This window comes from Entelurus aequoreus, linkage group LG04, assembly GCF_033978785.1.
Source record: "Entelurus aequoreus isolate RoL-2023_Sb linkage group LG04, RoL_Eaeq_v1.1, whole genome shotgun sequence".
NCBI classification, from domain to species: Eukaryota; Metazoa; Chordata; class Actinopteri; order Syngnathiformes; family Syngnathidae; genus Entelurus; species Entelurus aequoreus.
In genome coordinates this window covers 10,834,144-10,861,643 of record NC_084734.1, presented here as the reverse complement: position 1 = coordinate 10,861,643, position 27,500 = coordinate 10,834,144, and the positions used below count along the sequence as shown (strand labels likewise).

The 27,500-nt window shown below is 38.2% G+C and overlaps 1 protein-coding gene across 3 annotated transcripts in view; it reads right to left on the bottom strand.

Annotated features, from left to right (window-relative positions):
* Positions 1 to 27,500, bottom strand: part of ccdc88b (coiled-coil domain containing 88B) — a 174,192-nt gene that overhangs the window by 5,639 nt on the left and 141,053 nt on the right. For all 3 annotated transcript variants that reach the window (XM_062043422.1, XM_062043421.1, XM_062043423.1), the window contains 3 exons: positions 19,579 to 19,724; positions 11,470 to 11,568; positions 3,659 to 3,801 (listed from right to left, as the gene is read on the bottom strand). In XM_062043422.1, coding sequence (XP_061899406.1) covers positions 3,659 to 3,801; positions 11,470 to 11,568; positions 19,579 to 19,724 — 388 coding nt within the window. The remainder of the gene's footprint in view (positions 1 to 3,658; positions 3,802 to 11,469; positions 11,569 to 19,578; positions 19,725 to 27,500) is intronic.

The following is a 27,500-nucleotide window of genomic DNA, read 5'->3' as shown; positions in this document are numbered from 1 at the left end:
GGATGAGTAAAAAAATACAATCTAGACTGCGCTCCTAAGGGGGCCCAGTCTGGAGTGGGAAAAAAGCTCGATAGCAAAGCACATACCGTATTTTTCGGACTATAAGTCGCTCCGGAGTATAAGTCGCACCGGCCGAAAATGCATAATAAAGAAGGAAAAAAACATATATAAGTTGCACTGGAGTATAAGTCGCATTTTTTGGGGAAATTTAATTGACAAAACCCAACACCAAGAATAGACATTTGAAAGGCAATTTAAAATAAATCAAGAATAGTGAACAACAGGCTAAAGTGTACGTTATATGAGGCATAAATAACCAACTGAGAACGTGCCTGGTATGTTAACGTAACATATTATGGTAAGAGTCATTCAAATAACTATAACATATAGAACATGCTATACGTTTACCAAACAATCTGTCACTCCTAATCGCTAAATCCCATGAAATCTTGTACGTCTAGTCTCTTACGTGAATGAGATAAATAATATTATTTGATATTTTACGGTAATGTGTTAATAATTTCACACATAAGTCGCTCCTGAGTATAAGTCGCACCCCCGGCCAAACTATGAAAAAAACTGCGACTTGTAGTCCGAAAAATACGGTATACATATTACAACGTACATCTCGAGATATCTAGCAACAGAGGGGAGGGAGTGGGGGGGCCATGGTGGCAGGCCGCAGCCCTCAGGCGCTGCCCATCCTTCCATGGATTTGCGTCGAGGGCGTTGGATTGGGGGTAGATTGCATGGAATCATTTGGCATCGGGGTTGCCACGGTGATGATTCCAGGGAGGCTGCGGACATAGACCCCAAATGGACTAAAAAGATGTAATTGCATCACAAGGCTGAGTTTGGGGAGGCCCTCAGAGGATCCGTGAGTGCACTTCTCCTTAAACCGGCGGCGTAAGACAATCGTACACAAGTTGTCTGCGGGGGCGAAGATGAAAGCTAATAATAAATCATCAGAGGTTTATTTACACAAAACCTTCTCAGCTCATCAGAGGCAGACTTAACTGCAGCGTTTAGAGCCTTCCGGGCCTTCATCGCCGCCGCTGGACGGCCGCCAGTTCAGATAAAGTTGATCAAAGCTCTTTTTCTTACAGCCAGGGGACCAAACGCATCTCTTTAATACTTTTTATTCTCTTCCATCAGGGTTTTACGATGAACATTTTGATATTGATCAGTGATATCGACCAAAACGATCACATGTATCAACTGTTGATGTTTGTGTTTATATATGCTGCGTGCTATTCGACAGTGTCAAACAACATTTAAACCACTTCCTTATTCTCTTGAATTTCTGGCTACTTTACCCACCTCTGGTTAAAAGACAGCAGCCGGGGGAGGAGAGTTGAGTTGGTGGGGGAGCGCGAGCGAGAGCGAGACAGACGACACTGGAGAGGAACCATTCGTGTGCTCAACTGCTAGAAAAGACAAGTGCTGAAAAGCACCCCTAAAGACTTTGCACGTTTTATTGCAAAATAAAACATTGTTGTCAACCTGAAAGAGCCCGGCATGTCGGTAATCGGTGGTCCGAAGAACCCGGGAGTGCAAGACTTCCACAATCATATTCGGTACTATACCGCCCCTAAAAAGTACCGGTCACACAACGCCCCCTGTAGTCGTCATGTCGTGACATTGCTGGTTTTACGAGCAGAGGAGCATGTTGGGCAGCGCACACACACACAGAGTACTTACAAGCAGACACAGTGTGTAGACAGAAAAGGGAGAATGGACGCATTTTGGTGTAAAAAGTAAAGATAAAGGTGAAGTTATAACACTGAAATCACTAATATAAATACAGTCTATTATACAGCATTATTCACATGTGAATAATATAAATATAGTCTATTATACAGCATTATTCACATGTGAATAATATAAATATAGTCTATTATACAGCATTATTCACATGTAAAAATTACCTATTATACAGCATTATTCACATGTAAAAAATACCTATTATACAGCGTTCTTCACATGTGAATAATATAAATACAGTCTATTATACAGCATTATTCACATGTGAGTAATATAAATACAGTCTATTATACAGCATTATTCACATGTGAATAATATAAATACAGTCTATTATACAGCATTAATCACATGTGAATAATATAGTCTATTATACAGCATTATTCACATGTGAATAATATTAATACAGTCTATTATACAGCATTATTCACATGTGAGTAATATAAATACAGTCTATTATACAGCATTATTCACATGTGAATAACATAAAGTGTATTATACAGCATTATTCACATGTGAATAATATAAATACAGTCTATTATACAGCATTATTCACATGTGAATAATACAAATACAGTCTATTATACAGCATTATTCACATGTGAGTATTATAAATACAGTCTATTATACAGCATTATTCACATGTGAATAATATAAATACAGTCTATTATACAGCATTATTCAAATGTGAATAATATAGTCTATTATACAGCATTAATCACATGTGAATAATATAAATGCAGTCTATTATACAGCATTCTTCACATGTGAATACTATAAATACAGTCTATTATACAGCATTCTTCACATGTGAATAATATAAATACAGTCTATTATACAGCATTATTCACATGTGAATAATATAAATACAGTCTATTATACAGCATTATTCACATGTGAATAATATAAATACAGTCTATTATACAGCATTATTCACATGTGAATAATATAGTCTATTATACAGCATTATTCACATGTGAATAATATTAATACAGTCTATTATACAGCATTATTCACATGTGAATAATATAAGTACAGTCTATTATACAGCATTATTCACATGTGAATAATATAGTCTATTATACAGCATTATTCACATGTGAATAATATAAATACAGTATATTATACAGCATTATTCACATGTGAATAATATAAATACAGTCTATTATACAGCATTATTCACATGTGAATAATATAGTCTATTATACAGCATTATTCACTTGTGAATAATATAAATACAGTATATTATACAGCATTATTCACATGTGAATAATATAAATACAATCTATTATACAGCATTATTCACATGTGAATAATATAGTCTATTATACAGCATTATTCACATGTGAATAATATTAATACAGTCTATTATACAGCATTATTCACATGTGAGTAATATAAATACAGTCTATTATACAGCATTATTCACATGTGAATAACATAAAGTCTATTATACAGCATTATTCACATGTGAATAATATAAATACAGTCTATTATACAGCATTATTCACATGTGAATAACATAAATAGTCTACTATACCGGTCCCCGCCCCCTTTTTTTAACGGGCTTGAAGGTGCGTCGTCATGTCATTGCTGGTTTTACGAGCAGAGGAGCATGTTCGGCAGTGTGTAGACAGAAAAGGGAGAACGGGCGCATTTTGGCTTAAAAAGTAAAGATAAAGGTGAAGTTATAACACCGAAACACCCTCAGGAAGAGGTGCTTTAAGACATGGCTAGCTATCTAGCGGCTAACGTCCATCCGCAGTGTTTTAGCTACTTCTAAATCACTAATCCTGGCCTCCATGGCGACAAATAAATTACGTTTCTTACAAGTAGCATTATCACTGGAGGACGAGGAATAGCTGAACATGCTTTTGTGTTAGCGTGCGGCCCTCACCTGGCTCAGGTGTGTCGCAGGTGAAGTGGTGGCCGCCGGCCAGGTTCTCCACGCTGCAGGCGGCCATGACGAGGCGTCCCCCCCGCGCTCCTCCCCGAGGTTTGATGAGCTTCTTCACGCGCTCGGCGATCCAGTTGGACTTCCTGCGAGGCGACAAGAGGGCGCGGTCACTTCCAGCAGCGGTGTACAGAGTTGAGATCGAATTTAAAAAGTCCATCCATCCATTTTCTACCGCTTATTCCCTTCGGGGTGGCGGGGGGCGCTGGAGCCTATCTCAGCTACAATCGGGCGGAAGGCGGGGTACACCCTGGACAAGTGCTTTTTTTATTTTTTTATTCTTATCGTAATATTTTTCTATTTTGTTTCCATTTATACCGCCATTATTTACTTTTTATTTATTTATGTATTTATTTATTTATTTTTTTAATTTAAAAAGTAAAAAGTAAATAATGGCGGTATAAATGGAAACAAAATAGAAACATATTACAATAAGAATAAAAAATAAAAAGCAACAATGAGAATAAAAATATAACAGTAAAATAAGAATATAACAAGAGAAACTATGCAGTAGTGACCATGTAGCACACTACCATGTAGTACAGAAGACTGGCAACCACAGACTGGTAGTACATCCACAAGAGTTTGTTACAGATGTTGAAAGGAGGACGTTGACAACACTACACCACGTGTCAACATAAACGGACCCAATTTCATACAAATAACCCTGTCGGGTCTCAAATTTGATGTCGACATAAGCAGTCAACGTCGACTTAAGCCAGGGGTGTCCAAAGTGCGGCCCCGGGGGGCCATTTGCGGCCCGCAGCTAATTGTTTACCGGCCCGCCACACATTCTGGAAATACTATTGTAAAAATAAAAAAGAACATTTAAAAAAAGTGTAATGAGGTGAAATCTAAGGAGAAAAAGTTGCAATGTTGTCACAAAAGCTGCCATGCAGGCTGTTTTTTCTTTTTCTTTTGTCTTTCTTCATTTTTCTTTATTTGCCATTGCTCAAAAAAAAAAAAAAAAAAAAATTAACAAAAAAAATCCATGTTATAATGAATTATTTTCAGGGCTCCAATTACTTCAAATATTTCACTTTAAAATGTCTTATGTGGTAAATATTGCATATATTATATATATGCAATAGTTATATATATATATATATATATATATATATATATATATATATATATATATATATATATATATATATATATATATATATATATATATATATATACATATATATATATATAAATAGCTTCTTCCCTCAGGCCGTAAGACTCTTAAACGCATCATAATTAAATTATCCCCTCAACTCCCCCCAAAATGGATTAACTCGCTGGAATAAAAAAGACAATATAACATACATCCATAAACGCGGACGCATGTGAAAAAGTGCAATATATTAATCTGTACAGTAATCTATTTATTTATTTATATATATATATATATATATATATATATATATATATATATATATATATATATATTATTATTTATATATATATATATATATTTATTTATATATGCACCTTATTGGTTTTTTATCCTGCACTACCATGAGCTTATGTAACGAAATTTTGTTCTTATCTGTGCTGTAAAGCAGTGGTCCCCAAACTTTTTGTAGCTGCGGACCGGTCAATGCTTGAAAATTTGGCCCACGGACCGGTGGGGGTATTTCAATTTTTTATTTTTATTTTTTTTTTTATTATTATTTTTTTTTACATAAATAAATACAATCATGTGTGCTTACGGACTGTATCCCTGCAGACTGTATTGATCTATATTGATATATAATGTATATATTGTGTTTTTTATGTTGATTTCATTAAAAAAAAAATATATATATATATATATATATATATATATATATATATATATATATATATATATTTATTTTTAAATTTCTTGTGCGGCCCGGTACCAATCGGTCCGCGGACCAGTATCGGACCGCGGCCCGGTGGTTGGGGACCACTGCTGTAAAGTTCACATTTGGAATGACAATAAAAAGGAAGTCTAAGTCTAAGTCTAAGTCTAATATTGTTTAGTAGCCATATAAAAACAGCAAAGTTTTCTTTGACAAAAGCGCATAAAACAAACAAAATAATAGTTCCAGCATAAAATCGACAGATATATCTGAAGTTGATCTCGTGACTTAAGTGTTGAAAGTAAAAGAAAAACCTAATAAAAATGTATCACTTTATGAGTGGGGCACCTTTTGGATCCCAAATATATTTAGTGATTTTTTTTATTTATCTTTTCACTGTGATTACCGGTACTCAAAAATATGAAATAATTAAAATCAATGGTGTCCTGCATTATTGATCTTTTAGGGCTCTAATTACTAAATACTGCATATTTCAGTTTTACTATAAAAAAAAAAAACTAGGTTGTTTTTGACAGAAAAGCCATAAAACATTTTTTTTATTTGTATTACTTTATATCAACTTGAAGTTGATATAGAGATTTACTGTAAGCATTAAATAATTCAAAAAAAATAATAATCTGACTTATTTTTAACATTTTAATGACTGAGACCGTTTATGGTCCCCGGGACCCCGAAAGGCTAAATAAATAAAAAATAGCTAAGTTACAAGTTACTCTCCATTAAAAGCAGCTCAGCTACAAGTTACTCGCCATTAAATGTAGTAGTTACAAGTTACTCTCCATTAAATGTAGCTAAGTTACAAGTTACTCTCCATTAAATGTAGCTAAGTTACAAGTTACTCTCCATTAAATGTAGCTAAGCTACAAGTTACTCACCATTAAATGTAGCTAAGTTACAAGTTACTCTCCATTAAATGTAGCTAAGGTACAAGTTACTCACCATTAAATGTAGCTAAGCTACAAGTTACTCTCCATTAAATGTAGCTAAGCTACAAGTTACTCTTCATTAAATGTAGCCAAGTTACAAGTTACTCTCCATTAAATGTAGCTAAGCTACATGTTACTCTCCATTAAATGTAGCTAAGCTACACGTTACGCTCCATTAAATGTAGCTAAGTTACAAGTTACTCTCCATTAAATGTAGCTGAGCTACACGTTACTCTCCATTAAATATAGCTAAGCTACAAGTTACTCTCCATTAAATGTAGCTAAGTTACAAGTTACTTTCCATTAAAGGTAGCTAAGCTACAAGTTACTCTCCATTAAATGTAACTAAGCTACACGTTACTCTCCATTAAATGTAGCTAAGCTAAGAGTTACTCTCCATTAAATGTAGCTAAGCTACAAGTTACTCTCTATTAAATGTAACTAAGCTACAAGTTACTCTCCATTAAATGTAGCTAAGCTACAAGTTACTCTCCATTAAATGTAGCTAAGTTACAAGTTACTCACCATTAAATGTAGCTAAGCTACAAGTTACTCTCTATTAAATGTAACTAAGCTACAAGTTACTCTCCATTAAATGTAGCTAAGCTACAAGTTACTCTCCATTAAATGTAGCTAAGTTACAAGTTACTCTCCATTTAATGTAATTAAGCTAAGTTACTCTCCATTAAATGTAGCTAAGCTACAAGTTACTGTCCATTAAATGTAGCTAAGCTTCAAGTTACTCTCCATTAAAAGTAGCTAAGGTAGTGAAGTGAAGTGAAGTGAATTACATTTATATAGCGCTTTTTCTCAAGTGACTCAAAGCGCTTTACATTGCGAAACCCAATATCTAAGTTACATTTAAACCAGTGTGGGTGGCACTGGGAGCAGGTGGGTGAAGTGTCTTGCCCAAGCGGAAGCGGGGATCGAACCTGCAACCCTCAAGTTGCTGGCACGGCCGCTCTACCAACCGAGCTATACCGCCCCAGAGAGCCAAGTTACTCTCCATTAAATGTAGCTAAGCTACAAGTTACTCTCCATTAAATGTAGCTAAGCTACAAGTTACTCTTCATTAAATGTAGCTAAGTTACAAGTTACTCTCCATTAAATGTAGCTAAGCTACATGTTACTCTCCATTAAATGTAGCTAAGCTACACGTTACTCTCTATTAAATGTAGCTAAGTTACAAGTTACTCTCCATTAAATGTAGCTGAGCTACAAATTACACGTTACTCTCCATTAAATATAGCTAAGTTACAAGTTACTTTCCATTAAAGGTAGCTAAGCTACAAGTTACTCTCCATTAAATGTAGCCAAGCTACACGTTACTCTCCATTAAATGTAGCTAAGCTAAGAGTTACTCTCCATTAAATGTAGCTAAGCTACAAGTTACTCTCTATTAAATGTAACTAAGCTACAAGTTACTCTCCATTAAATGTAGCTAAGCTACAAGTTACTCTCCATTAAATGTAGCTAAGTTACAAGTTACTCTCCATTAAATGTAGCTAAGCTACAAGTTACTCTCCATTAAATGTAGCTAAGTTACACGTTAATCTCCATTAAATGTAGCTAAGCTACACGTTACTCTCCATTAAATGTAGCTAAGCTACAAGTTATTCTCCATTAAATGTAGCTAAGCTACAAGTTATTCTCCATTAAATGTATCTAAGTTACAAGTTACTCTCCATTAAATGTAGCTAAGCTACAAGTTACTCTCCATTAAATGTAGCTAAGTTACAAGTTACTCTCCATTAAATGTACCTAAGCTACAAGTTACTCTCCATTAAATGTAACTAAGCTACAAGTTACTCGCCATTAAATGTAGTAGTTACAAGTTACTCTCCATTAAATGTAGCTAAGTTACAAGTTACTCTCCATTAAATGTAGCTAAGCTACAAGTTACTCACCATTAAATGTAGCTAAGTTACAAGTTACTCTCCATTAAATGTAGCTAAGCTACAAGTTACTCTCCATTAAATGTAGCTAAGCTACATGTTACTCTCCATTAAATGTAGCTAAGCTACACGTTACTCTCCATTAAATGTAGCTAAGTTACAAGTTACTCTCCATTAAATGTAGCTGAGCTACACGTTACTCTCCATTAAATATAGCTAAGCTACAAGTTACTCTCCATTAAATGTAGCTAAGTTACAAGTTACTTTCCATTAAAGGTAGCTAAGCTACAAGTTACTCTCCATTAAATGTAGCCAAGCTACACGTTACTCTCCATTAAATGTAGCTAAGCTAAGAGTTACTCTCCATTAAATGTAGCTAAGCTACAAGTTACTCTCTATTAAATGTAACTAAGCTACAAGTTACTCTCCATTAAATGTAGCTAAGCTACAAGTTACTCTCCATTAAATGTAGCTAAGTTACAAGTTACTCTCCATTTAATGTAATTAAGTTAAGTTACTCTCCATTAAATGTAGCTCAGCTACAAGTTACTGTCCATTAAATGTAGTTAAGCTTCAAGTTACTCTCCATTAAAAGTAGCTAAGGTACAAGTTACTCTCCATTAAATGTAGCTAAGCTACAAGTTACTCTCCATTAAATGTAGCTAAGTTACAAGTTACTCTCCATTAAATGTAATTAAGCTAAGTTATTCTCCATTAAATGTAGCTAAGCTACAAGTTACTCTCCTTTAAATGTAGCTAAGCTTCAAGTTACTCTCCATTAAAAGTAGCTAAGGTACAAGTTACTCTCCATTAAATGTAGCTAAGCTACAAGTTACTCTCCATTAAATGTAGCTAAGCTACAAGTTACTCTCCATTAAAAGTAGCTAAGGTACAAGTTACTCTCCATTAAATGTAGCTAAGCTACAAGTTACTCTCCATTAAATGTAGCTAAGTTACAAGTTACTCTCCATTAAATGTAATTAAGCTAAGTTATTCTCCATTAAATGTAGCTAAGCTACAAGTTACTGTCCATTAAATGTAGCTAAGCTTCAAGTTACTCTCCATTAAAAGTAGCTAAGGTACAAGTTACTCTCCATTAAATGTAGCTAAGCTACAAGTTACTCTCCATTAAATGTAGCTAAGCTACAAGTTACTCTCCATTAAAAGTAGCTAAGTTACAAGTTCTCAGGCAAAGTTCTTGTGAGCGCACCAAAATGTACAAACCCCGTTTCCATATGAGTTGGGAAATTGTTAAATGTAAATATAAACGGAATACATCCATCCATCCATCCAATTTCTACCGCGTATTCCCTTCGGGGTCGCAGGGGGCGCTGGAGCCTATCTCAGCTACAATCGGGCGGAAGGCAGGGTACACCCTGGACAAGTCGCCACCTTATCGCAGGGCCAACACAGATAGACAGACAACATTCACACTCACATTCACACACTAGGGCCAATTTAGTGTTGCCAATCAACCTATCCCCAGGTGCATGTCTTTGGAGGTGGGAGGAAGCCGGAGTACAATGATTTGCAAATCACTTTCAACCCATATTCAGTTGAATATGCTACAAAGACAACATATTTGATGTTCAAACTGATAAACTTTTTTTTTGTTGCAAATAATCATTAACTTTAGAATTTGATGCCAGCAACACGTGACAAAGAAGTTGGGAAAGGTGGCAATAAATACTGATAAAGTTGAGGAATGCTCATCAAACACTTATTTGGAACATCCCACAGGTGAACAGGCAAATTGGGAACAGGTGGGTGCCATGATTGGGTATAAAAGTAGATTCCATGAAATGCTCAGTCATTCACAAACAAGGATGGGGCGAGGGTCACCACTTTGTCAACAAATGCGTGTGCAAATTGTTGAACAGTTTAAGAAAAACCTTTCTCAACCAGCTATTGCAAGGAATTTAGGGATTTCACCATCTACGCTCCGTAATATCATCAAAGGGTTCAGAGAATCTGGAGAAATCACTGCACGTAAGCAGCTAAGCCCGTGACCTTCCATCCCTCAGGCTGTACTGCATCAACAAGCGACATCAGTGTGTAAAGGATATCACCACATGGGCTCAGGAACACTTCAGAAACCCACTGTCAGTAACTACAGTTGGTCACTACATCTGTAAGTGTGAGTTAAAACTCTCCTATGGAAGGCGAAAACCGTTTATCAACAACACCCAGAAACGCCGTCGGCTTCGCTGGGAATGAGCTCATCTAAGATAGACTGATACAAAGTGGAAAAGTGTTCTGTGGTCTGACGAGTCCACATTTCAAATTGTTTTTGGAAACTGTGGACGTCGTGAGGAAAGAGGAAAAGAACCATCCGGATTGTTATAGGCGCAAAGTGTAAAAGCCAGCATGTGTGATGGTATGGGGGTGTATTAGTGCCCAAGACATGGGTAACTTACACATCTGTGAAGGCACCATTAATGCTGAAAGGTACATACAGGTTTTGGAGCAACATATGTTGCCATCCAAGCAACGTTACCATGGACGCCCCTGCTTATTTCAGCAAGACAATGCCAAGCCACGTGTTACATCAACGTGGCTTCATAGTAAAAGAGTGCGGGTACTAGACTGGCCTGCCTGTAGTCCAGACCTGTCTCCCATTGAAAATGTGTGGCGCATTATGAAGCCTAAAATAGCACAAGGGAGACCCCCGGACTGTTGAACAACTTAAGCTGTACATCAAGCAAGAATGGGAAAGAATTCCACCTGAGAAGCTTCAAAAATGTGTCTCCTCAGTTCCCAAACGTTTACTGAGTGTTGTTAAAAGGAAAGGCCATGTAACACAGTGGTGAACATGCCCTTTCCCAAGTACTTTGGCACGTGTTGCAGCCATGAAATTCTAAGTTAATTATTATTTGCAAAAAAAATAAATAAAGCTTATGAGTTTGAACATCAAATATGTTGTCTTTGTAGCATATTCAACTGAATATGGGTTGAAAAGGATTTGCAAATCATTGTATTCCGTTTATATTTACATCTAACACAATTTCCCAACTCATATGGAAACGGGGTTTGTACTTTATTTCAGTTGTATTTCACACTTCTGGCCCGATAAAGAGTATGTATGAAGTGTCAAGTACTTGGGTGAAGGCGGCACGTTGGGCTCCAGAACTCTGTACTGGTCCATGATCTTCTCCACCAGCTTCTGCTTCTCTCTACGCAGCTCGCTCAGCTTCTCCCTGAAGGAGGACACAAAAGTATTATAGAGCATCCTGTCAGCGGATATCCATCAAAGTCCCAGCAGAAGAAGAAGAAGAAGAAAAGGGACTTGGAGTCCATGATGAAGGTTGCAGTGAAGCACTGCTGGCAAGAAAGAAAAAAAGCCTGCAACGTCAAACCTGCCTTGGATGATAAACTGCGTCGGAATACAAGAAAATAGCCTAGCAAAAAGTGTGGGCTGACCTGGGTTTCCCACACTGGGCTGCTAAAACTGTTAAAAGAGGTCATTGCTGCAAAATGGCAGGCGACGTGAAGCATGGTGTTTATTTCAGTGCCAGCTCTATTGTGAGGAACAGCAAAAGCGTGTTATTTCCCCCCCGAGGATGAATCAGGCGCTGCTCATCTCCTGCGTTTATTGCTTGTTCCCTCCCAACATCTTGTTGACCACACCGCTGCAGATGGCCTCCCTCCCTCCAAACCCCCCAAAAGAAAGCAATCAGTCATAGTGCAAATGTGCTCCGCTGCAACATGGAAAGTCATCATCATGCCTTTTGCCTTCATAATCAAACTGCCTTTTCATTGTTTCCCCCTTTTGTCCTTAGCTATTTATAAGCTGTCCTTTAAAAAGGCGAACATTGAAAGCAGTTTCTGTGAATGATTGCCAATAAAATGTTTTTCCTGCCAGCCTGGACGTGTTTTCAAATATGTTTCACTCTCTAAACCGCTGCATTGTGTCTGCCTTCATGCACAACATCATGGCTCACCTACATGTTTATTACAAATGCTGATATTTATCTGCAAACGTCAATAAAGCAAACATTAAAGCTGAACAGTGGGAATAAAAGCAAATGGCCAAGAGGGCAATGATGTCATTTGGGAGCAAAACTCACACGCTCACACACTCGCACACTCGCACACACGCTCACACACTCACACACTCGCACACACGCTCACACACTCACACACTTACACACACTTACACACACGCTCACACGCCCACACACTCACACACTCACACACTTACACACACGCTCACACTTACACACACGCTCACACACACGCTCACACGCCCACACACTCACACACTTACACACACGCTCACACGCTCACACGCTCACACACACGCTCACACACTCACACACGCTCACACGCCCACACACGCTCGCACACCCGCACGCTCGGACGCACGAACACTCGCACACTTGCACACTTGCACACCCGCTCACACACGCTCACACGCCCACACACGCTCGCACGTTCGCACGCCCGCACGCTCGCACACTTGCACACACGCTCACACGCTCACACACTCACACGCTCACACACTCGCACACTCGCACAAACGCTCACACACTCACACACTCGCTCACACTCACACACGCTCACACGCCCACACACTCACACACTTACACACACGCTCACACTTACACACACGCTCACACACTCACACACATGCTCACACGCTCACACACTCACACACTCGCACACACGCTCACACACTCACACACTTACACACACGCTCACACACTCACACACGCTCACACGCTCACACACTTACACACACGCTCACACTTACACACACGCTCACACGCTCACACACACGCTCACACGCCCACACACTCACACACTTACACACACGCTCACACGCTCACACACACGCTCACACACTCACACGCTCACACACGCTCACACGCCCACACACGCTCGCACGCCCGCACGCTCGCACGCACGAACACTTGCACACTTGCACACTTGCACACACGCTCACACACGCTCACGCGCCCACACACGCTCGCACGTTCGCACGCCCGCACGCTCGCACACTTGCACACACGCTCACACGCTCACACACTCACACGCTCACACACTCGCACACTCGCACAAACGCTCACACACTCACACACACACTCACACACGCTCACACGCTCACCCGCTCACACGCCCACACACTCACACACTCACACACTTACACACACGCTCACACTTACACACACGCTCACGCTCACACACGCTCACACACTCACACACATGCTCACACGCCCACACGCTCACACACGCTCACACGCTCACACACTCGCACACACACGCACACACGCTCACACGCTCACACACGCTCACACACTCACACACACGCTCACACGCCCACACGCTCACACACGCTCACACGCGCCCACACGCGCTCACATGCTCTCACACGCTCACACGCTTACACACTTACACACTCACACACTTACACACACGCTCACACGCTCACACACTCACACACTTACACACTCACACACTTACACGCTCACACGCTCACACGCTCACACACTCACACCTCCATGCCTGTGCCACGGATCAACACACTCGGCTTGTCCCCATACCAATCGTTTGTGTATCCATCATTTTTGACACTTTTCCAAATAAAGGGAACGAGGAAAAAGTGCCAATATTGGCTTTATGTTAACATAAAATATGACAATACAATAAACACATGTTTCCTATTGCACTCAAAGAACAATTTTACAAGGTTAAAATTTTAAATAAAATGCATTAAACACATTGTGTTTTTCTTGTTGCACTCACAGAACAATTGACAAAGTTCCATATTCCATATCGTCTGTTAGAATCAAGGATTAGGTTAGAATATAATTTAAAAGAAAGCTTTATTGACGTTATATTAAATGCTTCGTGATTTAAGGTTGACAATCCTGGTCTGTGCTTTAAGGAAAATACAATTATTAGTTAGTACTAAGAACAAAACTATGGATAAAAGTACCCAGATAAGTCATGTAGCAGGTAACACACTTTTGTTAAAGATAAAACACAAATTGTAGCAATTTGTTACCAAAATCAGTCATTTTACTTGCATTAGTTGACGCTAGATGGGCAGTTTTAACTCCGCTAATATTTGGCATCAAGCCAAGCAGCTGTGTGCACATCTACTTATCTACATGTTACGTATCTACATGTTACGTAGCTACATGTTACGTATCTACATGTTACGTATCTACATGTTATGTATCTACATGTTATGTATCTACATGTTACGTATCTACATGTCATGCATCTACATGTCATGTATCTACATGTTACGTATCTGCATGTTACGTATCTGCATGTTATGTATCTACATGTTACGTATCTACATGCCATGCATCTACATGTCATGTATCTACATGTTACGTATCTACATGTTACGTATCTACATGTTATGTATCTACATGTTACGTATCTACATGCCATGCATCTACATGTCATGTATCTACATGTTATGTATCTGCATGTTACGTATCTGCATATTACGTATCTGCATGTTACATATCTGCATGTTACGTACCTACATGTTACGTACCTACATGTTACGTACCTACATGTTATGTACCTACATGTTACGTATCTACATGTTACGTATCTACATGTTATGTAGCTACATGTTACGTAGCTACATGTTACGTAGCTACATGTTACGTATCTACATGTTACATATCTGCATGTTACATATCTGCATGTTACGTATCTACAAGTTACATATCTGCATGTTACGTATCTACATGTTACGTATCTACATGTCATGTATCTACATGTTACGTATCTACATGTTACGTAGCTACATGTTATGTATCTACATGTTACGTACCTACATGTTACGTACCTACATGTTACGTATCTACATGTTACGTATCTACATGTTACGTAGCTACATGTTACGTAGCTACATGTTACGTATCTACATGTTACGTATCTGCATGTTACGTATCTACATGTCATGTATCTACAAGTTACATATCTGCATGTTACGTATCTACATGTTACGTATCTACATGTCATGTATCTACATGTTACGTAGCTACATGTTATGTATCTACATGTTACGTACCTACATGTTACGTACCTACATGTTACGTATCTACATGTTATGTATCTACATGTTATGTATCTACATGTTATGTATCTACATGTTACGTTTCTACATGTTACGTACCTACATGTTACGTATCTACATGTTATGTATCTACATGTTACGTATCTACATGTTACGTATCTACATGTCATGTATCTACATGTTACGTATCTACATGTTATGTATCTACATGTTATGTATCTACATGTTACGTATCTACATGTTACGTATCTACATGTTACGTATCTACATGTTATGTATCTACATGTTACGTATCTACATGTTACGTATCTGCATGTTACGTATCTGCATGTTACGTATCTGCATGTTATGTACCTGCATGTTACGTACCTACATGTTACGTAGCTACATGTTATGTATCTACATGTTATGTACCTACATGTTACGTACCTACATGTTACGTACCTACATGTTACGTACCGACATGTTACGTATCTACATGTTACGTATCTACATGTTATGATATCTACATGTTACGTATCTACATGTTATGTATTTACATATTACGTAACTACATGTTACGTATCTACATGTTATGTACCTACATGTTATGTATTTACATGTTACGTATCTACATGTTATGTATCTACATGTTACGTATCTACATGTTACGTACCTACATGTTACGTATCTACATGTTATGTATCTACATGTTACGTATCTACATGTTACGTACCTACATGTTACGTATCTACATGTTATGTATCTACATGTTACGTATCTACATGTTATGTATCTTCATGTTATGTATCTACATGTTATGTATCTACATGTTACGTATCTACATGTTACAGTATAGTACAGTATAGTACTGATTTCAATCAATTAGTATTGCGGTACTTTATTAGTACCGGTATAGCAAACAACCCTAGAACACACACATTACCTGATGTACTATTTGTACTAGAACACACACATTACCTGATGTACTATTTGTACTAGAACACACACATTACATGGTGTACTATTTGTACTAGAACACACACATTACATGATGTACTATTTGTACTAGAACGCACACATTACATGATGTACTATTTGTACTAGAACACACACATTACATGAGGTACTATTTGTACTAGAACACACACATTACATGAGGTACTATTTGTACTAGAACACACACATTACATGAGGTACTATTTGTACTAGAACGCACACATTACATGATGTACTATTTGATCCTGCTTGTAGCTTCAATTCTATCAATCCTGTTAAGAAGCCCTGCAGGGACCTGATTTACTCTTTAATCTACTTCATCCTTTCTTGTCTGTGCTGTGTGTGTGTGTGTGTGTGTGTGTGTGTGTGTGTGTGTGTGTGTGTGTGTGTGTGTGTGTGTGTGTGTGTGTGTGTGTGTGTGTGTGTGTGTGTGTGTGTGTGTGTGTGTGTGTGTGTGTGTGTGGTCTTGTATTTCTACCCTTCTTGAGGCATCATCAAGGAAAAGTAGCCTCCTTATGAGGACAGGTGAACGAGTTAAAACCATTGCATCTAATAAAGAGCCAAATACTAGAGTCCGTGAACATTGCTCCAAAGTCAGGATTTTTTGTTGTTGATTTAATGTGCATACAGAAGTAAACATTGACAGGTTCAAAGGCGGCAATATATGATCAAACAAGACGGCAGCTAAAGAAGGACTTCTTTATTCATCCCGGGATTTTTCAAATTGACTGTGTGGCGCTTTTAAAAGTGCTCCCCCTCTGGTCAACATATGAAACAAAAAGTGTGTATAAAAAATGTAAATGCGCCCCCTTTGGCCAAAATTAATTAAAAAAAACATAAAATAAATATGTATATAGAGACATACTGTAATAACTTGAAGTAATTAATGATGATTAAAAACCAATTACAAACAATTGGGAACAATTTCTCATATTCTCTCTGTTTCTGTAACATTGCAAAATGTTCTCGTAAAATTATTACTTTTTAATGCAAAATGGTGACATTTGTCATATAAAATTCTGACTTTTATCACAATATTGCCCTTTTTTTTTTTGTTTTCGTTAAATAGTGACATTTTTTAAAGGCCTACTGAAATGCGATTTTCTTATTGAAACGGGGATAGCAGATCCATTCTATGTGTCATACTTGATCATTTCGCGATATTGCCATATTTTTGCTGAAAGGATTTAGTAGAGAACATCGACGATAAAGTTCGCAACTTTTGGTCGCTGATAAAAAAAAAAGCCTTGCCTGTACCGGAAGTAGCGTGACGTCACAGGTTGTGGAGCTCCTCACATCTGCACATTGTTTACAATCATGGCCGCCAGCAGCGAGAGCGATTCGGACCGAGAAAGCGACGATTTCCCCATTAATTTGAGCGAGGATGAAAAATTTGTGGATGAGGAAAGTGAGAGTGAAGGACTAGAGGGCAGTGGAAGCGATTCAGATAGGGAAGATGCAGCGAGAGCGATTCGGACCGAGAAAGCGACGATTTCCCCATTAATTTGAGCGAGGATGAAAAATTTGTGGATGAGGAAAGTGAGAGTGAAGGACTAGAGGGCAGTGGAAGCGATTCAGATAGGTAAGATGCAGCGAGAGCGATTCGGACAGAGAAAGCGACGATTTCCCCATTAATTTGAGCGAGGATGAAAAATTTGTGGATGAGGAAAGTGAGAGTGAAGGACTAGAGGGCAGTGGAAGCGATTCAGATAGGGAAGATGCTGTGAGAGGCGGGTGGGACCTGATATTCAGCTGGGAATGACTACAACAGTAAATAAACACAAGACATATATATACTCTATTAGCCACAACACAACCAGGCTTATATTTAATATGCCACAAATTAATCCCGCATAACAAACACCTCCCCCCTCCCGTCCATATAACCCGCCAATACAAATCAAACACCCGCACAACACACTCAATCCCGCAGTCCAAAGTACCGTTCACCTCCGCAAAGTTCATGCAGCACATATATTTCCCCAAAGTTACGTACGTGACATGCACATAGCGGCACGAACGTACGGGTTAAGCGATCAAATGTTTGGAAGCCAAATATACAAATTAAACAAAATGCTTATGGCAACATTCTGGTTGCGTACTCACGGTACTGCGTCCGCGTATCCAACTCAAAGTCCTCCTGGTAAGAGTCTCTGTTGTCCCAGTTCTCCACAGGCCAATGGTAAAGCTTGACTGTCATCTTTCGGGAATGTAAACAATGAAACACCGGCTGTGGTTGTGTTGCTGCAGCCGGCCGCTAATACACCGCTTCCCACCCACAGCTTTCTTCTTTGCTGTCTCCATTGTTCATTGAACAAATTGCAAAAGATTCACCAACACAGATGTCCAGAATACTGTGGAATTTTGCGATGAAAACAGACGACTTAGTAGCTGGCCACAATGCTGTCCCAAAATGTCCTCGACAATCCGTGACGTCACACGCAAACGTCATCATACCGAGACGTTTTCAGCAGGATATTTCGCGGGAAATTTAAAATTGCACTTTAATACCCGACCGTATTGGCATGTGTTGCAATGTTAAGATTTCATCATTGATGTATAAACTATCAGACTGCGTGGTCGGTAGTAGTGGCTTTCAGTAGGCCTTTAAGGAAAATTATGACTTGTTGTAATTTTGCCAAGTAAAATTCAGATTATTGTTATAATATTGCCACCATTTTAAAGTTTTCTTATAAAATTGTGACTTTTGTCGAGCAAAATGACGACTCTTTTCATAAAATTGTCGAAATGTTCAGTTTTTCTTGTAAAATTGCGACTTGCGTTGAGTAAAATTCCAACTTTTATCATAACATTGCACAAATGTTCAGTTTTTCTTGTAAAATTTTGACTTGCGTTGAGTAAAATGAGGACTTTTATTACAATACTGCCAAAATTCTAAGTTCTTCTTGTGAAATTGTGACCTTTTTCTTGTGAAATTCCAACTTATTTTTCACAACAAACTTTTTTATATGTGCATTGTGTGTATATATTATTAATGCTGTAAATAAACGTATTTATATATCTAGAAAGGCTGGTCCTAAAGAGGGAGGCATTTTTCTCAGGTCTCAAGAAGGTAAGAAATACAAGGGTGTGTGTGTGTGTGTGTGTGTGTGTGTGTGTGTGTGTGTGTGTGTGTGTGTGTGTGTGTGTGTGTGTGTGTGTGTGTGTGTGTGTGTGTACTAACTGATATTCCTTCTGCTGAGTATAGTGCTGGTCACGGCGCTCCAGGCTCTGCTCCAGTAAGGCCCGGTTTTCCGCCAGCAGGCTGCGGTTCTGCTCGGCTAAATGTCGGTTCTCCTCCTCCATGTTCCCCTTCAGCTGGCTCAGCAGCTGGAAATAAATGCCAGGAGAAGACGGGTAAGGCACTGAAAGGATGCCCTGTAAACACTCCACACTGGCCTCCACTCTAATAGACACCAAGACACAATGACTCCCAATGAGCACGTGAGCACATACAGTGTAGTGTTTACATACATACAGTGTAGTATACATACATACAGTGTAGTATACATACATACAGTGTAGTGTTTACATACATAAAGTGTAGTGTTTACATGCATACAGTGTAGTATACATACATACAGTGTAGTGTTTACATACATACAGTGTAGTGTTTACATACATACAGTGTAGTATACATACATACAGTGTAGTGTTTACAAACATACAGTGTAGTGTTTACATACATACAGTGTAGTATACATACATACAGTGTAGTATACATACATACAGTGGAGTACACATACAGTGTAGTGTTTACATGCATACAGTGTAGTGTTCACATACATACAGTGTAGTGTTTACATGCATACAGTGTCGTGTTTACATACATACAGTGTAGTGTTTACATACATACAGTGTAGTATACGTACATACAGTGTAGTGTATACATACATACAGTGTAGTATATGTACATACAGTGTAGTGTTTACATGCATACCGTGTAGTGTTTACATACATACAGTGTAGTATACGTACATACAGTGTAGTGTTTACATACAGTGTAGTATACATACATACAGTGTAGTGTTTACATACATACAGTGTAGTGTTTATATACATACAGTGTAGTATACATACATACAGTGTAGTGTTTACATACATACAGTGTAGTATACATACATACATACAGTGTAGTGTTTACATACATACAGTGTAGTATGCATACATACAGTGTAGTATACAGACATACAATGTAGTGTTTAGATACATACAGTGTAGTGTGTACATACATACTGTAGTATACATACATACAGTGTAGTGTTTACATACATACAGTGTAGTGGTTTCATACAGTGTAGTATACATGCATACAGTGTAGTGTTTACATACAGTGTAGTGTTTACATACATACAGTGTAGTGTTTACATACATACAGTGTAGTATACATACATACAATGTAATATACATACATACAGTGTAGTGTTTACATGCATACAGTGTAGTGTTTACATACATACAGTGTAGTATACATACATAAAGTGTAGTGTTTACATACAGTGTAGTATACATACATACAGTGTAGTGTTTACATACATACAGTGTAGTATACATACATACAGTGTAGTGTTTACATACATACAATGTAGTATACATACATACAGTGTAGTATACATACATACAGTGTAGTGTTTACCTGCATACAGTGTAGTGTTTACATACATACAGTGTAGTATACATACATACTGTGTAGTGTTTACATACATACAGTGTAGTGTTTACATACAGTGTAGTGTTTACATATATATAGTGTAGTGTTTACATACAGTGTAGTGTTTACATATATACAGTGTAGTATACATACATAGTGTAGTGTTTACATACATACAGTGTAGTATACATGCATACAGTGTAGTGTTTACATACATACAGTGTAGTGTTTACATGCATATAGTGTAGTGTTTACATACATACAGTGTATTATACGTACATACAGTGTAGTGTTTACATACATACAGTGTAGTATACATACATACAGTGTAGTGTTTACATGCATACAGTATAGTGTTTACATACATGCAGTGTAGTATACATACATACAGTGTAGTGTTTACATGCATACAGTGTAGTGTTTACATACATAAAGTGTAGTGTTTACATACAGTGTAGTATACATACATACAGTGTAGTGTTTACATACATACAGTGTAGTGTTTACATACATACAGTGTAGTATACATACATACAGTGTAGTGTTTACATACATACAGTGTAGTATACATACATACAGTGTAGTGTTTACATACATACAATGTAGTATACATACATACAGTGTAGCATACATACATACCGTGTAGTGTTTGCATTCATACAGTGTAGTGTTTACATACATACAGTGTAGTATACATACATACAGTGTAGTGTTTACATATATACAGTGTAGTGTTTACATACATACAGTGTAGTGTTTACATACATACTGTGTAGTGTTTACATATATATAGTGTAGTGTTTACATACATACAGTGTAGTGTTTACATACATACAGTGTAGTATACATACATAAAGTGTAGTATACATACATACAGTGTAGTGTTTACATACATACAGTGTAGTGTTTACATACATACAGTGTAGTATGCATACATACAGTGTAGTATACATACATACAATGTAGTGTTTAGATACATACAGTGTAGTGTGTACATACATACTGTAGTATACATACATACATACAGTGTAGTGTTTACATACATACAGTGTAGTGGTTTCATACAGTGTAGTATACATGCATACAGTGTAGTGTTTACATACAGTGTAGTGTTTACATACATACAGTGTAGTGTTTACATACATACAGTGTAGTATACATACATACAGTGTAATATACATACATACAGTGTAGTGTTTACATGCATACAGTGTAGTGTTTACATACATACAGTGTAGTATACATACATAAAGTGTAGTGTTTACATACAGTGTAGTATACATACATACAGTGTAGTGTTTACATACATACAGTGTAGTGTTTGCATACATACAGTGTAGTATACATACATACAGTGTAGTGTTTACATACAAACAGTGTAGTATACATACATACAGTGTAGTGTTTACATACATACAATGTAGTATACATACATACAGTGTAGTATACATACATACAGTGTAGTGTTTACCTGCATACAGTGTAGTGTTTACATACATACAGTGTAGTATACATACATATTGTATAGTGTTTACATACAGTGTAGTGTTTACATATATATAGTGTAGTGTTTACATACAGTGTAGTGTTTACATATATAGTGTAGTATACATACATAGTGTAGTGTTTACATACATACAGTGTAGTATACATGCAAACAGTGTAGTGTTTACATACAGTGTAGTGTTTACATACAGTGTAGTGTTTACATATATAGTGTAGTGTTTACATACAGTGTAGTGTTTACATATATACAGTGTAGTATACATACATAGTGTAGTGTTTACATACATACAGTGTAGTATACATGCATACAGTGTAGTGTTTACATACATAAAGTGTAGTGTTTACATACAGTGTAGTATACATACATACAGTGTAGTGTTTACATACATACAGTGTAGTGTTTACATACATACAGTGTAGTATACATACATACAGTGTAGTGTTTACATACATACAATGTAGTATACATACATTGTCTCACTTAGACCTACATTTCATAGATTGACATCCTTCAGCAACTAGCACCTGCCAAATATGCGGGCCCGACCAACGCTGCTAGCAGCTTTAATTTCTGTTTGTTTTTTACTCGGGTTACTCTTCTTTCTATCTCTGAACGGCTGAGGAAAATTAATTTATATATAATTCTAATTCTAATGACATGGTGAGAAAAAAATGCTTTGAAATGAGAGCAACTTGGAAGTGAAAGAGGGTGATAATAATTGGCCAGTTTTGCACCATTATCTAACTACTGGCTTATTATTTGTGTTTTGCGTGCATTTTCTTATAATACCGTCAGAACAATTCCGCAGACAAGAACTCTGCCGTATGACCTCGGTCGAGTTCTGCGAAGTGCTGTTGTTCTTATTCAGTCTACCTTGTCTTGTTCACACTTCTCTGGGCAGCACGTAGATTGTGAGTCCCCGCATTGCATTAAAACCCAGCGTCTGCCACTATTTATCGGCTTTCTGTCACACGTTGCAGAAACATGCATGGAAAAGACGTGGAAGTCGTCATTGAGTACACATGCAGCGTGACAAACTGTAACAAGCGCAACCGGGAGGCGACCCGCATTGATTCCCACTCAAGCTCATTTGTTGCGTCTGACAAGCCGAGTGTTATTTTACTGGTCACTTTCATTACGCCAGAAACAACATGACCACAACTTCTTCTATCAAATGTTCCTCATTAGACGAGCAGGTACAGTCCTGCTCAAATCATGTACGAACCCCGTTTCCATATGAGTTGGGAAATTGTGTTAGATGTAAATATAAACGGAATACAATGATTTGCAAATCATTTTCAACCCATATTCAGTTGAATATGCTACAAAGACAACATATTTGATGTTCAAACTCATAAACATTTTTTTTTTGGCAAATAATCATTAACTTTAGAATTTAAAGCCAGCAACACGTGACAAAGAAGTTGGGAAAGGTGGCAATAAATACTGATAAAGTTGAGGAATGCTCATCAAACACTTATTTGGAACATCCCACAGGTGTGCAGGCTAATTGGGAACAGGTGGGTGCCATGATTGGGTATAAAAGTAGATTCCATGACATTCACAAACAAGGATGGGGCGAGGGTCACCACTTTGTCAACAAATGCGTGAGCAAATTGTTGAACAGTTTAAGAAAACCCTTTCTCAACCAGCTATTGCAAGGAATTTAGGGATTTCATCATCTACGCTCCGTAATATCATCAAAGGGTTCAGAGAATCTGGAGAAATCACTGCACGTAAGCAGCTAAGCCCGTGACCTTCCATCCCTCAGGCTGTACTGCATCAACAAGCGACCTCAGTGTGTAAAGGATATCACCACATGGGCTCAGGAACATTTCAGAAACCCACTGCAGTGACTATAGTTGGTCGCTACATCTGTAAGTGCAAGTTAAAACTCTCCTATGCAAGGCGAAAACCGTTTATCAACAACACCCAGAAACGCCGTCGGCTTCGCTGGGCCTGAGCTCATCTAAGATGGACTGATACAAAGTGGAAAAGAGTTCCGTAGTCTGACGAGTCCACATTTCAAATTGTTTTTGGAAACTGTGGACGTCGTGTCCTCCGGACCAAAGAGGAAAAGAACCATCCGGATTGTTATAGGCGCAAAATGTAAAAGCCAGCATGTGTGATGGTATGGGGGTGTATTAGTACCCAAAATGTGGGTAACTTACACATCTGTGACGGCGCCATTAATGCTGAAAGGTACATACAGGTTTTGGAGCCACATATGTTGCCATCCAAGCAACGTTACCATGGACGCCCCTGCTTATTTCAGCAAGACAATGCCAAGCCACGTGTTACATCAACGTGGCTTCATAGTAAAAGAGTGCGGGTACTAGACTGGCCTGCCTGTAGTCCAGACCTGTCTCCCATTGAAAATGTGTGGCGCATTATGAAGCCTAAAATAGCGCAACGGAGACCCCCGGACTGTTGAACAACTTAAGCTGTACATTAGGGCTGCAACAACTAATCGATTAAATCGATTATTAAAATAGTTGCCGATTAATTTAGTCATCGATTCGTTGGATCTATGCTATGCGCATACTTTTTAATTTTTTTTTTTTTTTTTTAAATTTGTAATAATTTTTTTTATTTTTTATTTTTTTAAGTAAACCTTTATTTATGTACAAACAGCTGAGAAACAATAATCAAAATAAGTATGGTGCCAGTATGCTGTTTTTTTTTCCCAATAAAATACTGGATAGGATAGAAATTTAGTTTGTCTCTTTTAATTGATTAATCGAAGTAATAATCGACAGATTAATCGATTATCAAATTAATCGTTAGTTGCAGCCCTGCTGTACATCAAGCAAGAATGGGAAAGAATTCCACCTGAGAAGCTTCAAAAATGTGTCTCCTCAGTTCCCAAACCTTTACTGAGTGTTGTTAAAAGGAAAGGCCATGTAACACAGTGGTGAACATGCCCTTTCCCAACTACTTTGGCACGTGTTGCAGCCATGAAATTCTAACTTAATTATTATTTGCAAAAAATAAAATAAAGTTGATGACTTTGAAGATCAAATATCTTGTCTTTGTAGTGCATTCAACTGAATATGGGTTGAAAAGGATTTGCAAATCATTGTATTCCGTTTATATTTACATCTAACACAATCTCCCAACGCATATGGAAACGGGGTTTGTACACTTTTGACCAGGACTGTACCACAACATCTCCTGCCTTCATGCAGACTCAATGTGCACGGCTGTAATCCCTCAGGCAGCTGCAGAAGGGAGCATTTTTAATACTCGGCCACGCTGAGATTAGGGCTGATTTGAAGTCAGCCTTACAAACCACTTCCTCCTCCCCCCCCCACCCCCCACGCTTCCATCAGGTGTTGGCAAAGTCTGGCGTGATGAGACACTAACGACTCCTCCCTGACCGCAGCTGTGTACTACAGCCTCTAAAACCTGCCATCAATTCCTAACATGTTTGCTTTAATTGCCCAATAACGCTTCAGATAAATTAGCTTTATTATTCCATGAGTGTAATGTTTCCGAGTGTCTCCGCCACGGAGCATTAAATCCCGTTTTTGCATGCAAATGTTCGTTGAATATTAAACACCTGAGTGCAAGGTGTGTTTTCTGCGTGTGTGTTTCCTGTTCCCTTTACTGCACTCGCAGGTGCCCGCATCTTTATGAGGACCTCATAGCGGATTTAAACGCTTGCTTTAGTTAAGGCTCGCTTTTAGAGGCGCAGTAAGATTTAAGTGGTTGTTTTGCTCAAGGGTTCCCCCTGCAGTTGTGAACCTTGACTCATCTCAGCAATGGAGAGATTCACTTTGCTGCCGAACCACCGGAGGAAAAGATTTCCTGGCCGGTGTGAGGACGCCACTCACAGAGGGTACAATTAGTGTTTCCTTCATGAATAATTCACTTCACTGCGTCTTTACTAGCCTGGTGAATATCACGTGTGCTCCTGTCAGCCACGTGTCGCCTTTGCTCAAAACAAACTCTGCTGTGGTTGCTCTGCCGCCACGCTTCTTTTGGTCAAGAGTCGACGCCGCGGTCCCAACCCTGGTGTGCACCCATCTCCAGTTACGTCAGGTGCAAACCCCGTTTCCATATGAGTTGGGAAATTGTGTTAGATGTAAATATAAACGGAATACAATGATTTGCAAATCCTTTTCAAGCCATATTCAGTTGAATGCACTACAAAGACAACATATTTGATGTTCAAACTCATAAACTTCATTTTTTTTTTGTTGCAAATAATAATTAACACTAGAAGTCCCAGCATTTTTCTGTCTACCTAGAAGACCCAGAGAGGGGTCATTTGGCCCGACGCTTTTCCCGAATACACTAATCACTCATTTTGTTATGGTAATGAGGCTGTTAGGGGCAGTTTGTCTAGGTAGACAGAAAAATTATACATGTGGGAAATGCCGAAAGGAGCAATGGCAGTGCCAGGATTGTGAGTGACTGCTCAAATGTATGTCAGTCACGTTTACATGGACATGGTTTTTCATTCTTTGTAAATATGCTTTTTTCTTTGTACATTTTTTTTTTTAAACTATTTTTGGCACACAAAAATAACAATTGCTTCTGCAACAACCCTCCACACCAAAACTGGGAAAACAGTTGCTTTTTCATTCTTTGTAAATATGTTTTGTTTTGTATTTTTTTTAACAATAAATGTCAGAGTGTTGATCCCTTCATTCTGTTGATCCTTGCAAAAACACACACAACCTACCTCAGAACTAAAGCTTGAGCTGTAAGGTCCCCTCCCCCACACAGGCTCAAGTGGCCCCCTGCCGTGTGCCACTAACAGCCACATTTTCATAACAAAAGGAGTGTCCACAGGGGGGACTAGGGGTCAAATGACCCTCTTGTGTGTTTTCTAGGTAAAAATGTCAATTGACCCTTCTCTGGGACTTCGCGTGTTAAGTTAGAATTTCATGGCTGCAACACGTGCCAAAGTAGTTGGGAAAGGGCATGTTCACCACTGTGT